Source organism: Pygoscelis adeliae, unplaced genomic scaffold (genome assembly GCF_000699105.1).
Source record: "Pygoscelis adeliae isolate BGI_AS28 unplaced genomic scaffold, ASM69910v1 Scaffold166, whole genome shotgun sequence".
Taxonomy (NCBI): domain Eukaryota; kingdom Metazoa; phylum Chordata; class Aves; order Sphenisciformes; family Spheniscidae; genus Pygoscelis; species Pygoscelis adeliae.
This window is the reverse complement of record NW_008825156.1, coordinates 2,218,703-2,231,864: the sequence shown is the minus strand read 5'-3', so window position 1 is coordinate 2,231,864 and position 13,162 is coordinate 2,218,703. Positions and strand designations below refer to the sequence as shown.

The window sequence follows — 13,162 nt, the reverse complement described above, 5'->3', positions numbered from 1 at the left end:
GTATACAAACCACTGCTAACATATGAATAATGCTGTCAACAACAGATGGGGAATGCTGGCCAGCTTTGTGGTGAGGGAGAGTGAAGAATGCAGAGTGGACAGAAATCTCCAGCTTTGCTCTTCCATGACATGGCAGAAAGGCTTATTTTCAAAGGAAGGAGATTGGGTCATTTTTCTGTGAAAAAAATGGAAGCGATTACACAGCTCCAAGTACAGCTGGAGCCTTCCTGTAACAAATGTGGGAATCAGGGTGGAATGATTAATAGCCAATCTGTGGGATACGGCAGCAGGGCCAAGGAGCCTCGGGTACATCCATAACGCAACACCCACTCCTTTCCCTCCAGGACACTGCTGCAGACACAGCCAGAGGCACTGGGGATGCTCTGGGGGCTGTTTTGTGGCACAGAGCTGTCTTCATCTGCTTGCAGGGCTGAATTCTCACTCACCACCAATATCAGCCAAAATACTAAAAATCAGCAGATTGCTCCTCTAATCTTTGCACAGAAATCTGGCAGAGGAGCTAAGCACAGTGTCAGAACAACAGCGGGATTTGGCTGTGGCAAAGGTGGTTACCAACACCGAGTGGCCTCCCTGTGCAGTCCTTCAGCCTAGAGCTGCTGTTTATAAAATCAAATCAACTGTCTGCACATCAGGGTGGTCAGAAGGGTCCTGCCAGCACGCTGGGGTTTGTCCCTTGTTAATGAGAATTCCAACCTTCCTTCCAGGGGGAGGCACAGATCGTCTTGGAGAAAACCAAATGCTTCCAGCGGACAGGCTGCTTTCCCCAGTCCTGCTGTGGGATGGCAGGAGCAGACCTAAAACCCCTGCGATGGGATGCTCCAGCAGCAGCAGCATGTGAACTGCGAGCCGAAGCTGCCCTCCACCGGATGCAAGGGAAACCAACCCCTGCGATTGGAAAGTCAAAAGCTATGTAGTTTTTCAGGTGCAGGTCCCTCACTTTCCCATAATTACAGGCAACATTCCCTTTTCTCAGTGTTATGTTGCAGGCTCAAAATGTAAGGGCCAGAAGCTTTCAAAATAAGCAGCAACCTGGAAAGTCTGGAAGCATCCTGTTGTCTGACAGCACCGAGCCCTGATATCCAAAAACTGGGCAGCATTCAAGTGTCTCTAACTAATTAACCGAAACAGGGGATTCTCTCCCACTGCTTAATTTTCCATAAACCAGTGACTGATGCACAAGCTGGAAAGTGAAACCCCATAAATTTTTGCTAGATAACTGCTACTTGAATGGTGATGTTTAAATATAGGCATATGCCATGGTTTAACCTCAGTTGACAACTGAGCACCACGCAGCCGCTCGCTCACTCCCCCCGCAGTGGGATGGGGGAGAGAATTGGAAGGGTAAAAGTGAGAAAAACTCGTGTGTTGAGATAAAGACAGTTTAATAAGTAAAGCAAAAGCCGTGCACGCAAAGCCGCGCACGCAAGCAAAGCAAAACAAGGAATTCATTCACTACTTCCCATCGGCAGGCAGGGGTTCAGCCATCTCCAGGAAAGCAGGGCTCCACCACACATAACGGTTACTTGGGAAGACAAATGCCATCACTCCAAACGTCTCCCCCTTCCTTCTTCTTCCCCCAGCTTTATATACTGAGCATGACGTCACATGGTATGGAACGTCCCTTTGGCCAGTTTGGCTGTGCCCCCTCCCAGCTTCTTGTGCACCTCCAGCCTTCTCAGTTGGTAGAGCACGAGAAACTGAAAAGTCGTTGCTAGGTAGTGTTTACACTAGTCAAGAACTAAAACATTGGTGTGTTATCAACATTGTTCTCACCCTAAATCCAAAGCACAGCACTGTACCAGCTACTAGGAAGGAAATTAACTCTATCCCTGCCGAAACCAGGACAGCATATAACCAAAGATTAAGCTGAGAACTAAGATAATCTTTACTTTCAGACAGTTAACACACAGAAGGGATGCAATCACTGTATTTGATTAAAAAGAATACTTATTAAAACCTAACTCAACCATCAAGATCTATAAATACTTTAAAATCCTGAATTAGTTAATACTACGTACATCCCAAATTTTCATTTTATGTAACCATATAACAATTACAAAATGAATCCTCCTAGCCAGCCTTGTGTCAATTGGCCAACACAGAACAGGCACCAACCACAAAAGAATCAAGGAAAACCTTTTCAGGTTTCAAGCGAGAGGAAGAAAACTCCTGAGATTGCCTGCAGCATTTAACTTGGCCCAACACTGCCAAGGTACAGCAGCAAACAGTTTTCAGGGGCTACTCCCTAAGGTAGCAAGGTCGAAGTCTTCTACTCAATTAACCTTTGCAAAGATTTGAGACGCAAAGTAGCACCACTGCAGCACCTGAACCATAGAATCATTAAGGTTGGAAGAGACCTCTAAGATCATCAAGTCCAACTGTCAACTCAACACCACCATGCCCACTAAACCATGTTCCTAAGCGCCTCATCTACACATCTTTTAAATACTTCCAGGGATGGTGACTCAACCACTTCCCTGGGCAGCCTGTTCCAATGTTTAACCACTCTTTCAGTAAAGAAATTTTTCCTCACATCCAATCTAAACCTCCCCTGGCGCAACTTGAGGCCATTTCCTCTCGTCCTTTCGCCAGTTACTTGGGAGAAGAGACCAACACCCACCTCGCTACAACCTCCTTTCAGGTAGTTGTAGACAGCAATGAGGTCTCCCCTCAGCCTCCTTTTCTCCAGGCTAAACAACCCCAGTTCCCTCAGCCGCTCCTCATAAGACTTGTTCTCCAGACCCCTCACCAGCCTCGTTGCCCTTCTCTGGACACGCTCCAGCACCTCAATGTCTTTCTTGTAGTGAGGGGCCCAAAACTGAACACAGTATTCGAGGTGCGGCCTCACCAGTGCCGAGTACAGGGGCACGATCACTTCCCTGCTCCTGCTGGCCACACTAGTTCTGATACAGGCCAGGATGCCGTTGGCCTTCTTGGCCGCCTGGGCACACTGCCGGCTCATGTTCAGCCGGCTGTCGACCCGCACCCCCAGGTCCTTTTCCGCCAGGCAGCTTTCCAGCCACTCTTCCCCCAGCCTGTAGCGTTGCATGGGGTTGTTGTGGCCAAAGTGCAGGACCCGGCACTTGGCCTTGTTGAATCTCATACAGGTGGCCTCGGCCCATCGATCCAGCCTGTCCAGGTCCCTCTGCAGAGCCTTCCTACCCTCCAGCAGATCAACACTCCCGCCCAACTTGGTGTCATCTGCATGAATGCATATGGATGCACAACAGGGTTCAGAGACGAATGCACAGTGCCCAGCACCGTAACTGAGTGTGCCCTATGCAAAATGCCCAGGTGACATAGCACCATACACAGTCCGCAGTGCTTATGGCACTAGGAAAAAGATCATGAAAAAAATCAATGACACCTGACTTAGCTGCCTGAAGTTCACGAAAACTGATTTTTAATGAGATAGCATTGCCGTACAAACGAGGGGAGGGAGGACACAGGCCGGCAAGGTGGCCCTGGGCGGCGGCGGCGGCTGCCGGCAGCGCCGGCGGTGACACCTAGCGGACACTGACACCTGCCAGCGACACGGATCCCTTCCAGGACAAGCCCAATTCCTGAAAACCAGAGGTTCCGCTAGTGATTTTTAACCTCTATCCTACGCTATAGAGCAGCTATAAGGTTGAACAAAGTTATTTCCATGCTAACCTGAATCTGCAGAAGCAAGCGTCCATAATAAAAGTAGTAGAGCAAAATAAACACTCAAAAGTTCACAAGGGATTCCCCCCCTGAGAAACGCTGGGGAATCTTCCAGGAAGATTGCAGCCACGTGCACTTCCCTGCCCGCAGAGTTCTCCGACACACCACACCTTTTGAGCTTCCTTTGCTAGTAATGAACAGAGACCGGTAAATACAGTAAAATCAGGCATTTCTTTCCTATTGCAGCACATAAGAGAAGGTGGCAGTCCGCTACAACGTGCCAGGCTGTGGAAAGCAAACAGGGAAGTGGCAGGCGCGTGCTTCATCTTGCTGTGACAGGGCTAGACTTCCTCACTCTTTTCCCCCAAGCTTGCTTCCCCCTTTTCCCAAGGTCTCACTCTGTATCGAGCATCCCCCAGGCACACCAGTTTCCCCACGAGTTTCACACTGCTCCCAATTTCCATTTCTCAGTTGTTCAACACTGTTTCTTAAAAGCAAGTGATGCAATATGGGCTGCTTTTCAGCACACTCAGCTCCAAAGAGAAGACAACTGGGAGACAGACTCCATTTCTCACTTCAACTTGTTTTTAAATCAATTTAAGTAGACAGAAGATGAGATTTTCAACAAGATCTCCTTAAAAACAGTGGGAATAGTTCTTGGTAGCAGTATGGAAAGCAAAATTTTGAGTTCTGGTATGATCCTCTACTGCCACCAGCAGTAAGGTATCATCAAAAGCTGGGGGGGGAAGCAAAATACCCCTTAACAGCTCCCTCAATGGTTGCAGAAAGGCCAACACCGAACAAGTGGATCGCTCACCCAAATTTGGTGGAGAGGACTCCTCCCAGGGCAGAGCCGATGATGATGCCTATTCCAAAGCAAAGACCCAGTTTCCCCAAAGCATCAGCGCGTTGAGAAGGAGTAGTCAGGTCTGTAATAACCTTCTGAGCACCTGCAGGGAAACAAATCCCTTGAAAGAAGTTTGTCCCAGGGTCTGAGCAGTGGGTATATATTTTTAGGCCACAGAAACAGTGCCTGCCACAAAACAGTGCTTGCAACCCTGGGGCAAATGCTCATGCACACCGCTGAATGGAATTGGTTGAGCCTGTCAGTCATATAAAACAAAACACTCAAAACCACTCAAATAAACCACTTCACAAGTGGCAAGAAGAGACTTAACACCCTATCAACTTGAGTCCTTTTGCATGACTTACATGGACTTCTGGTAGGTAAAGGTTGTTGTATGGTTTTTACTAGAAACATCTAGGAAAGGCCAACTAAAGCAGAACAGCTTGGTGAGTAATGGAAAGTATTTTTGTAACCACGTTTCATTTTGACTAATATGCTCATTTTACCAGTAGAAAGGGAAAAAGTCTCCTATAAAATATCCTGGTTACAAGAAGGCAGCTGAGAAGTTTGGGATAGCACTGCTGCCAGCAAGTATTCATCACCCACATCTGAACGGTGAAGTCCAAACAATTTGCTCAAGATCATACCAGCGAATGGATCTGGGACTACAGGCTACCAGACCTGCTTTCCATAACCAATATACCTGCTGGTTCATGTTCTCAGCATTTTACCCCTGACAACCATCAAATGTTCCTCCTGCCTTCCTTCATGCTGTTGAGCCTGTCGACTTCCAGCAACACAAGCAGAAGAGAGGAATCGGGCAATAAAAGCAATTTGGAAAGTCACTCAGCCCTGACCGACCTTACCTGGTAGCCCATGCATGAACACTGCTGGCAGCCTGGAGAGGAAGAGGAGGGGGATGCTGGTGGAGATGGACACGAGCAGGAAGAAGGCACTTCCAGACGCACAGGAGAGAATTAAGGCAGCTCGGGTGCCAAATTGATCTGCAAACCTGGTACAAAAATGGTACAAGGTTGTAAGAAGTGGGATTATGCAGGTCATTACAAGCACGATGCACCCAGATGGATGGAGCTGCACAGTCACCTCACTCTCATTTATCTGCCATGGGAAGCTCTGATCAGATTCTCAGAAGTGCTCTGTTCCCAAAAGAGGACTAGATATTCAGAGGAGCTGAGCTCACTGGGTAACCTCTCTTCGTTGCTGACTACAGGCAATACAAAACTTTGCCTTGTAAAAAAACCAAAACCCCCCAAAATACACCAAAACAAGCCCCCCAAAACTGGAAACCTTGCCTGGAGGAGGAATGCAAGGACCAGAGCTGAAGCACCAGCTGCCTACCTGGGAACGTGGGCACTGACATTTTGGTGTAATGGGAACACACAGACAGCTGCCACTGCTCAGCCCGTCTCCAGACCCCTTGTAAGCACAAGATAACATGTGCTTGCTTAAGTCCCTTCCACTGGCATTTCAATGAATAAATGTGATTTGTCTCAGCGCAGCTAAAGCCCAGCCACAGGCAGAGGCAGTTACGGCAGCTCAGCTCAGTAACTCATTCAATATTATCACTTCCCAGCACATAGCACCCTCAAATTTTACTTTGTGAATCTTAGAGTTGGTTCAGACCAGGGAATCAGGCTAGCTAATTCTTTAAGTTCAGGTTCGATGGCAATAGAAGTTATTCCAGTGTCTTTCCAGAGGACGTTCAAAGCAATATTTCTCATTCAGCACCACTTAAAGAAAATAAATAGATAGCTTCCTATTTAGGTTCAATAAAGACTTCACAATTGTGACTCAAATTTGCTTCTATTTGAGGAAAAAAACCTCAAAACAGCCAGATGAGGTTTTGGTTCAGGTTTTATTCAATTCCAAGATACTTTAGAAAGGTAAGTTGGACAAAGTCCAAGACTACTACAGAAAGAGTTCTGAGCAATTGGGGCTAAGATGACCATAAAATAGGTCTTTGATAAAGTTTTTCACGCTTATTCCTCCTTCCTTCTTTTTCTTGAAGTTGCATTTAGCAGATGAATGGTACCTTGCATAGCAATTAGTTGTGCTTACAGTAAAAGAAGCAACCAAAAAAATGCCAAGACTAGTCTACAAAGCTAAGAATAAGTAATTAAAGGGGTTTGTGTTGAGGAAGAGGTACAGGTCAAAGCTTCTCTGTTTACGTGAAAGCCAAGGAAGTTTGTATTAGCTGTTCGTAACCTAAAGACTGTGATTAACTAGACAGTCCAGGGCTTCTTTTGGTTTTGTTCCTTAAGAGTAAATTCAGTGCTTCATCTTCGCATGGCTGTTTAGTAGCATCAGGCAAGAACAACAAGGAAAACTGACCTAAACTACACATTTTTTTTTCTCTTATCCGCTTCCTTCCCATTTTCTCTTTATCTAACTTTACACTGAAGTCAAAGCAGCCTCATGTCTAGGAAAATCCTTCTTATCTCAAACCTACACTGCAAATTTTGGCTTCAATCTAGCAATATACACCTTCAGTCCCATCTACACCAGTGGGAGTCCAGACCCAGACGGATTCTGGTTTGCCATTTTCCTTCCCTTCAGTGAATGTCACGCACAGAGGAAAACCAGATTTCAGAGGGCACCAGATCCGAAACTGAAATATTACCCTAGTTTTGTATATTAATAGAAAAAGCATTCAAATTGGGCCCTTCGCACCACCTCCATTCTTAGGAACACATTTTCTTCCAAGTTGCACAGGCAAATTTAATGTTATTGTTATTAATTTTAAAATGTCTATTATGGTATTGTACAAGGGCTTTTAGAGATCAGATCCTTGAAGTGCTACACACCATGTACCAGAGGGTCCTGTAGAGCTCACAATCTACATCAACTAGAATGGTAAATCTCATGCAGGAAAACTGAGGCACACACCAGCTCCATATCCATTTATTACTTTGTTGATCAGCAGCAGGGCTAAGAAGAAAAGCTAGATGTTCTCAGCCTCATTTTAGTTTCCTGTCACTGGATTACACTGCTCTTTCAAAAGTTTTCTGCTTTTTGGGAATGCATGCTTCCACCACTTGAATTTTTTTGGGACATTTACATTTCATTAGGAACAGGAGCATGTGTCCCATGGGGTAGAGAGGCAGAAAACCTGAGTCTTTTCCACTCTTGTTTTGATAGATGAGCTTATAGATGCACCAGTTCTTAAAGATTCATACAAGTCTAGCTTTGTATTAAACACTGATGCAGATAGTGAGATTCAGCTGTAAAAATAACACGGCCTTCAATTATTTTCATTGATAGCTCTACTTAACATCAATAAATACCCTCTTTTTTTAGGTTTCCCAGTCACAAGACATTTCTAAGGTTACACATGCCTATAAAATGTTTGCAGGATTAAGCCGTTAGGACCCGGACTCTGATGGTTTAAGCCTGTTCCCAGTATATTGTTACACTTAAATGTGTGTCATTAAAACATACCTAAGTTAATATAAAGGCTGCTTCTATGTTGCAGTATTTCTAATTATAGTATTTATTGTCCCCTTGCCCATTTATGAAGTCTTCAAACACTTCAACAGGACCACAAACCAGAACTAAACAGTTTTTTATTAAAGTATAAAAACGCATAGCCTTTTTCAGCTATGAAAATGGTCATGAGAATTGTTCTCACTTACCTTCCAAAAATGGGACCTCCCACAAGCTGGAGGATGCCAAAGGTTGTCTGGAGGTAGCCAAACCCCACCAAGTCCAAACCTAGGCTCTTTGCCAAGTACTAAAAAAAGGAAAAAAAAAAAACTAACAGGTCAGGGGAAAAGTATGCTATATTTCCGAATAAAGAGCTTAACGTTTGTGTGGAGAGGACTACAGCTCCAAACAAGCACTTCCTTCAGTTCCCCCTACCTAGAGATGAAATCTGCATTGGGTCAGACACAGGCTGCTTAATAAAGACCAAAAGCCTCCATCCCACACCACACACTAATGAAGATCAGCAGGATGTGGTCAAAACCATCAATTTTGTACCAGGTGATAAATCTGAACCGCCCTTTACCTTTGCAGTCCAACACAGCTGAACATATTCAGCTACTGCTAAGGGGGATGAGGTAGATTTTAAGAAGCCTTCCTGCCTCCAGACCCTGCACCTGGGGCAGCCCGAGCATCACCCAGGAAATAACTGCAGTAAGGTCTTAGAGCTGTTGTCTAATTGAGCAAGCCAGAATCAATGCAAGCACAATATGGGCAAAATATTGCTTTTACTTATAATCTGGATGGTACACCCACAACCTGAGCTTGCAAAAAAACCACAGATGCACACCTTGAAGAGTCACAATCCTTTGGGGTTTTTTATTTTGAAATTGTATGCTCAAGGGACGGCTATTTCTGATTCATGTTTTTGTTTTGTGCCATCTGCTAAGATCTATTTTAAAACTCTCAGGCAAGTTCAGCTCTCAGAAGGTGTGGAGGTGCCCCAATCTTGCCCGCTTCCCCAGTACATGCTCGGCACCCAGGTCCCCAAACCCCCTGTAATTGATTGGTGATCGACTACACCGATCTCCCATAAATAAACTCTCTCTCAGCCTACAGGTTCAGGGCACCACGGGCTGATTTAGTCCCAGAAGGAGGGAGCGGTTTGCCTCTGGAGGCACAAAACCAGTGGAGTGATCTCCCAGAAGGCATGGGCTCACTGGAGACAGGGGTGGACAGGTATATCATAGATCCAGGAGCTCACAAGAGCAGGAAAGCTGCCTGGCAGAAAAGGACCTGGGGGTGCTGGTCAACAGCTGGCTGAATATGAGCCAACAATGTGCCCAGGTGGCCAAGAAGGCCAACAGCATCCTGGCTTATATCAGAAATAGTGTGACCAGCAGGACTAGGGAAGTGATCATCCCCCTGTACTCGGTAGGTGGTGAGGCCACACCTCAGACACTGTGTGCAGTTTTGGGCCCCTCACTACAAGAAGGACATTGAGGTGCTGGAGCACATCCAAAGAAGGTCAACCAAGCTGGTGAAGCATCTATAGCACAAGTCTGATGAGGAGCAGCTGAGGGAACTGGGGTTGTTTAGCCTGGAGAAAAGGAGGCTCAGGGGAGATCTTATCATGCTTTACAACTACCTGAAAAGAGGTTGTAGCGAGGTGGGTGTCGGTCTCTTCTGCCAGGTTACAAGTGATGGGACAAGAGGAAATGTCCTCTAGTTGCTCCAGAGGAGCTTTATATTGGATATTAGGAAAAATTTCTCCCTGGAGGTATTCAAAAGATGTACAGATGTGGCACTTAGGGACATGGTTTAGTGGTGGACTTGGCAGTGTTAGGTTTATGGCTGGACTCAATGATCTTAAGGGTCTTTTCCAACCCAAATGATTCTATGATACCAGACAGAAGAGTCCAGTAAGTGAGAAGCAACAATTCCCACTCACAGCTGGTTTATTACACCTTCAGAAAAACCCACCTCTGATCTGAAACCTCTGATTTCTGCTGCCTGCTTGTTGAGCCACTCTCCCACTGCAAGCAAGAAGACACAAACTACATCAGCTTCACCCAGGGCCATCAGGCCAGGAAAGGGCTCTAGGTGCTACTGCAGTACAAATAATAAACCAGATTTTACTGCCTGGACATACCCTGAACACAGTCACAGCTTGCCTGCTAGGTAGAAATACACTTCCCTCTCTCCTGTTAGAAACTCTCTTCTGACTTTGCTGGAAAACAATGCCTGGCATTGAAGGCAAGATGTGCTGTGAAGCAGGACAACCCATACTCACAGGCATGACTCCCATCTGCATGAAGAGGAAGGTCAGCTCTAGAGTTGCAATCAGGTAGGCAACAAGGATCATTTGTCTCCTCTTGCCCTCTCCTGAGCGGACGCTCTCCCCCAGGGTGTCGCTCCTCATTCCCAAGGCTTCTTCCTCACCTCCAGAGCTGGCTTTTGCATTCATAGTGCTCATGGAATGACTTACTGCAGGCTGACGGGCTGAAAAATGACACGAAGGTGCTTTCTAGCTGGGAACGTGGAGCATAGGTAAGGTGCAGAAACTGTGTGTACAGTTCAAAGCTTACAGCGTGAAAGGTGCTGAGTCAGCATGCCAGCGATTTATTTTTTTCTTTCTTTGTTTTTTTTTCCTCCCCTTTGCTTACTTGCCAGGCAGGATCAAAGGTAACCACACATCAAACCACGGATCTCATTCTTCAGCCTCGTCCCAGGTGGGCTCATTGCTTCAAGTACCCTCACAACAAAGACTGGCTTGAGAATCCCAGCAGCATGAAAGCGGACATTGCCCCACCCAAGAGCACATGACAAACTCTTCAACTCTTTAACTGTTTCACTTCTTTCACTTTTATTACCTCTGGTGGCTCGGAAGAGATGACTGTTTTAATTCTTCACGAAAGGCACTTTGATTTTATTTTTGGAGGTTGCAAGCGAAGCTTACAGCAGAACAGCTATTTCCAAGTCCTCATGCTTCTTGCAGTAGATTTATACAGATCCTGGAACAAGCATAGGTCTTACATGCAGTTAGAGTTGCTCTCATCAACACCTCTAGCTGAGCCATTTTCCTACCTTCATCAGGTGCTGCAAATTTATAGAAAGACTGAGCTTGCAAATCTTCACATGTGACTCCACTCAGACTACAAATTACCAGTCCATGCCAAAAACATTAAAAAAAAAAAAGTATTAAATCATAAGGCTGACTGCAAACTGGGGAATTAAATAAACAAGACTCATTTGTCCTTTGGGGGTCTTGTTTGTTTGCTTGCTTGTTTACTTAGGGTTTTATTTGCTTGTTTGCTTGGGGGTTTGTTTGTTTGTTTTCTTACTTGTTGAAGCCTAGAAATCTGGTTGAGCATTATCTTTATTTTAAAGAGAAAAAGAAAGCAGAGACCCCAATGCCCTGATTTTGTAGAATCACAGGACTTTTGGTAGGAAGGGACCTCAGGAGATCTCATCCACTCTTCTGCTTGAACACATCAGCTCAGTTGTGGCTTTTTCTAGACAAGCTTTGAAAATCGCCAAGAAAAGAGATTTGCCCCCTCCCTACGTATCTGGGAAAGAAGCTTTCCCTAACGTCCAATCTGAATTTCTCAAGCTGCGGCTTGTGGCTGTTGTCCCTCATAGTATCAGCTGCCCCTACCAAGAAGACACTGGCTGCATCATCTTTGAAGCTGCCCTTCAAGTAGTTGCAGGTGGCTGTTAGATCACCCTAGCCTCCTCTTTGCCAGGCTGAACAAGCCCAATTCCCTTCACCTCTTTCAAAGATGATATACTCAAGACCCCTGACCTTCTTGGTAGCCCTACCCTGGGTCCAATCCAGCTTGTCCACAACCCTCTTGAACTGGGAGGCAAACTCAGCCAAAGCATGAGTAAAAAAGCACCTTTAAAGAATGACTTTCCTACAGTGATACCAGCACTCAAACAGACCCAACTCACAACACCCTAGAAGTTGTATTTCTTACTGAAGAAGGAAGATTACCCAGCATGTAGCCCAGTTTAGCAAAAGATCAGTGCTCAACATTTGGTTCATCTCAGTGCAAAACAATGGATTTGCCTGCACTTTGAATGTCCTGCAGCACGGCACCAACATTGTCACTCTCTGGTTTGCGCTGGACAGGCACGACGTACAAATTACCAGCATTGAATAGAAGAGTAAAATTAATGACAGAACTCTGTTTATGGAGGTTTCAAGACAACCAAAAAAGCAACTCATGCAAATGCAATGTAAAGCACTGCTTACGGGAAACTTGCTGAATTGGACTTGAAAGGCGTCAATATTTTGACTGGTGAGTTTGTCTCAGCAGCAACTGAAAACAGATCCCAGCAAGGCGACCGAGGGAAGCAATGACTTGCAGATGCAGCCACTCTCCACCAGATACGAGCCTCATCCTGCCTGGGGCATGCAGTGCAGACAGCTAACCAGCCACATGCTCTCACTCAGATTTAGCTTCTTTTTACTGGCATTGACAAGGGAAATGGAGCAAAAAAAAATCAAACCAACTGAGTTTAATTTTCAGCCTCTGGGACAAAAGACACAGTTCTGAAAAGTGGGGACCTAAACTCGGTGCCTGGTGTGGAGGTGACCACAGAGAATGAGCTACGATCACTGGACTCGGTTCCTGTGCATCACTGGATGCCTCTTGATGGGTCAGTGCCCAAGCCTGCTCCTTAGCATCCCAGATCAGGCTGCAAGTACGAAAGTGCCCTGGGCCCAACTCAGCAATCCTCTTCTAGCAATTGTCTCTTTGGGCAGGATCATTTATCTCCCCATCCCTGCACTTTGGCATGGACAGGACAAAGGGAAGAGGGTGGCAGTTTTAAGCCACCTTTACAAGCAATGAGCCAAGCCATGTCCATGCTGCCCTGGCCCCAAGGACACAGGGATGAGCTGTATTCTCCAAACTAGGCCAAGAAGTTGGCAGCCCTAAATCATCTTGGTGTCCTCCCGCAAGGTCTTCTGTGCAGGAACTTGCACTTTCCTGACTTTCAGCACCTGATTTTTAAAATCTCGCCCCACGAACCAGTTAATCTAGGGGCTAAAGGTGGCAGCATGAGCACCAATGGAAAAACAGCCGGTGTGACTGACACCAGGCAGATCCTTCTCCTTCCCTGAGTGAGAAACCTGTCTGAAAATGTCTACAGGAGCCAAAGTATGATGGAGATTAACTCCATTCCCAGCTATGCCCTGCT

At 45.9% G+C, this 13,162-nt stretch overlaps 1 protein-coding gene across 1 annotated transcript in view; it reads right to left on the bottom strand.

Annotated features, from left to right (window-relative positions):
• Positions 1–10,421, bottom strand: part of SLC22A18 (solute carrier family 22, member 18) — a 65,410-nt gene extending 54,989 nt beyond the window's left edge. Inside the window, exons 1-4 of the mRNA XM_009328533.1 lie at positions 10,248–10,421; positions 8,167–8,264; positions 5,380–5,525; positions 4,484–4,616 (exon numbers count right to left, since the gene is read on the bottom strand). Of these exons, the coding sequence (XP_009326808.1) occupies positions 4,484–4,616; positions 5,380–5,525; positions 8,167–8,264; positions 10,248–10,421 (551 nt within the window). The remainder of the gene's footprint in view (positions 1–4,483; positions 4,617–5,379; positions 5,526–8,166; positions 8,265–10,247) is intronic.
• Positions 10,422–13,162: the final 2,741 nt, after the last annotated feature.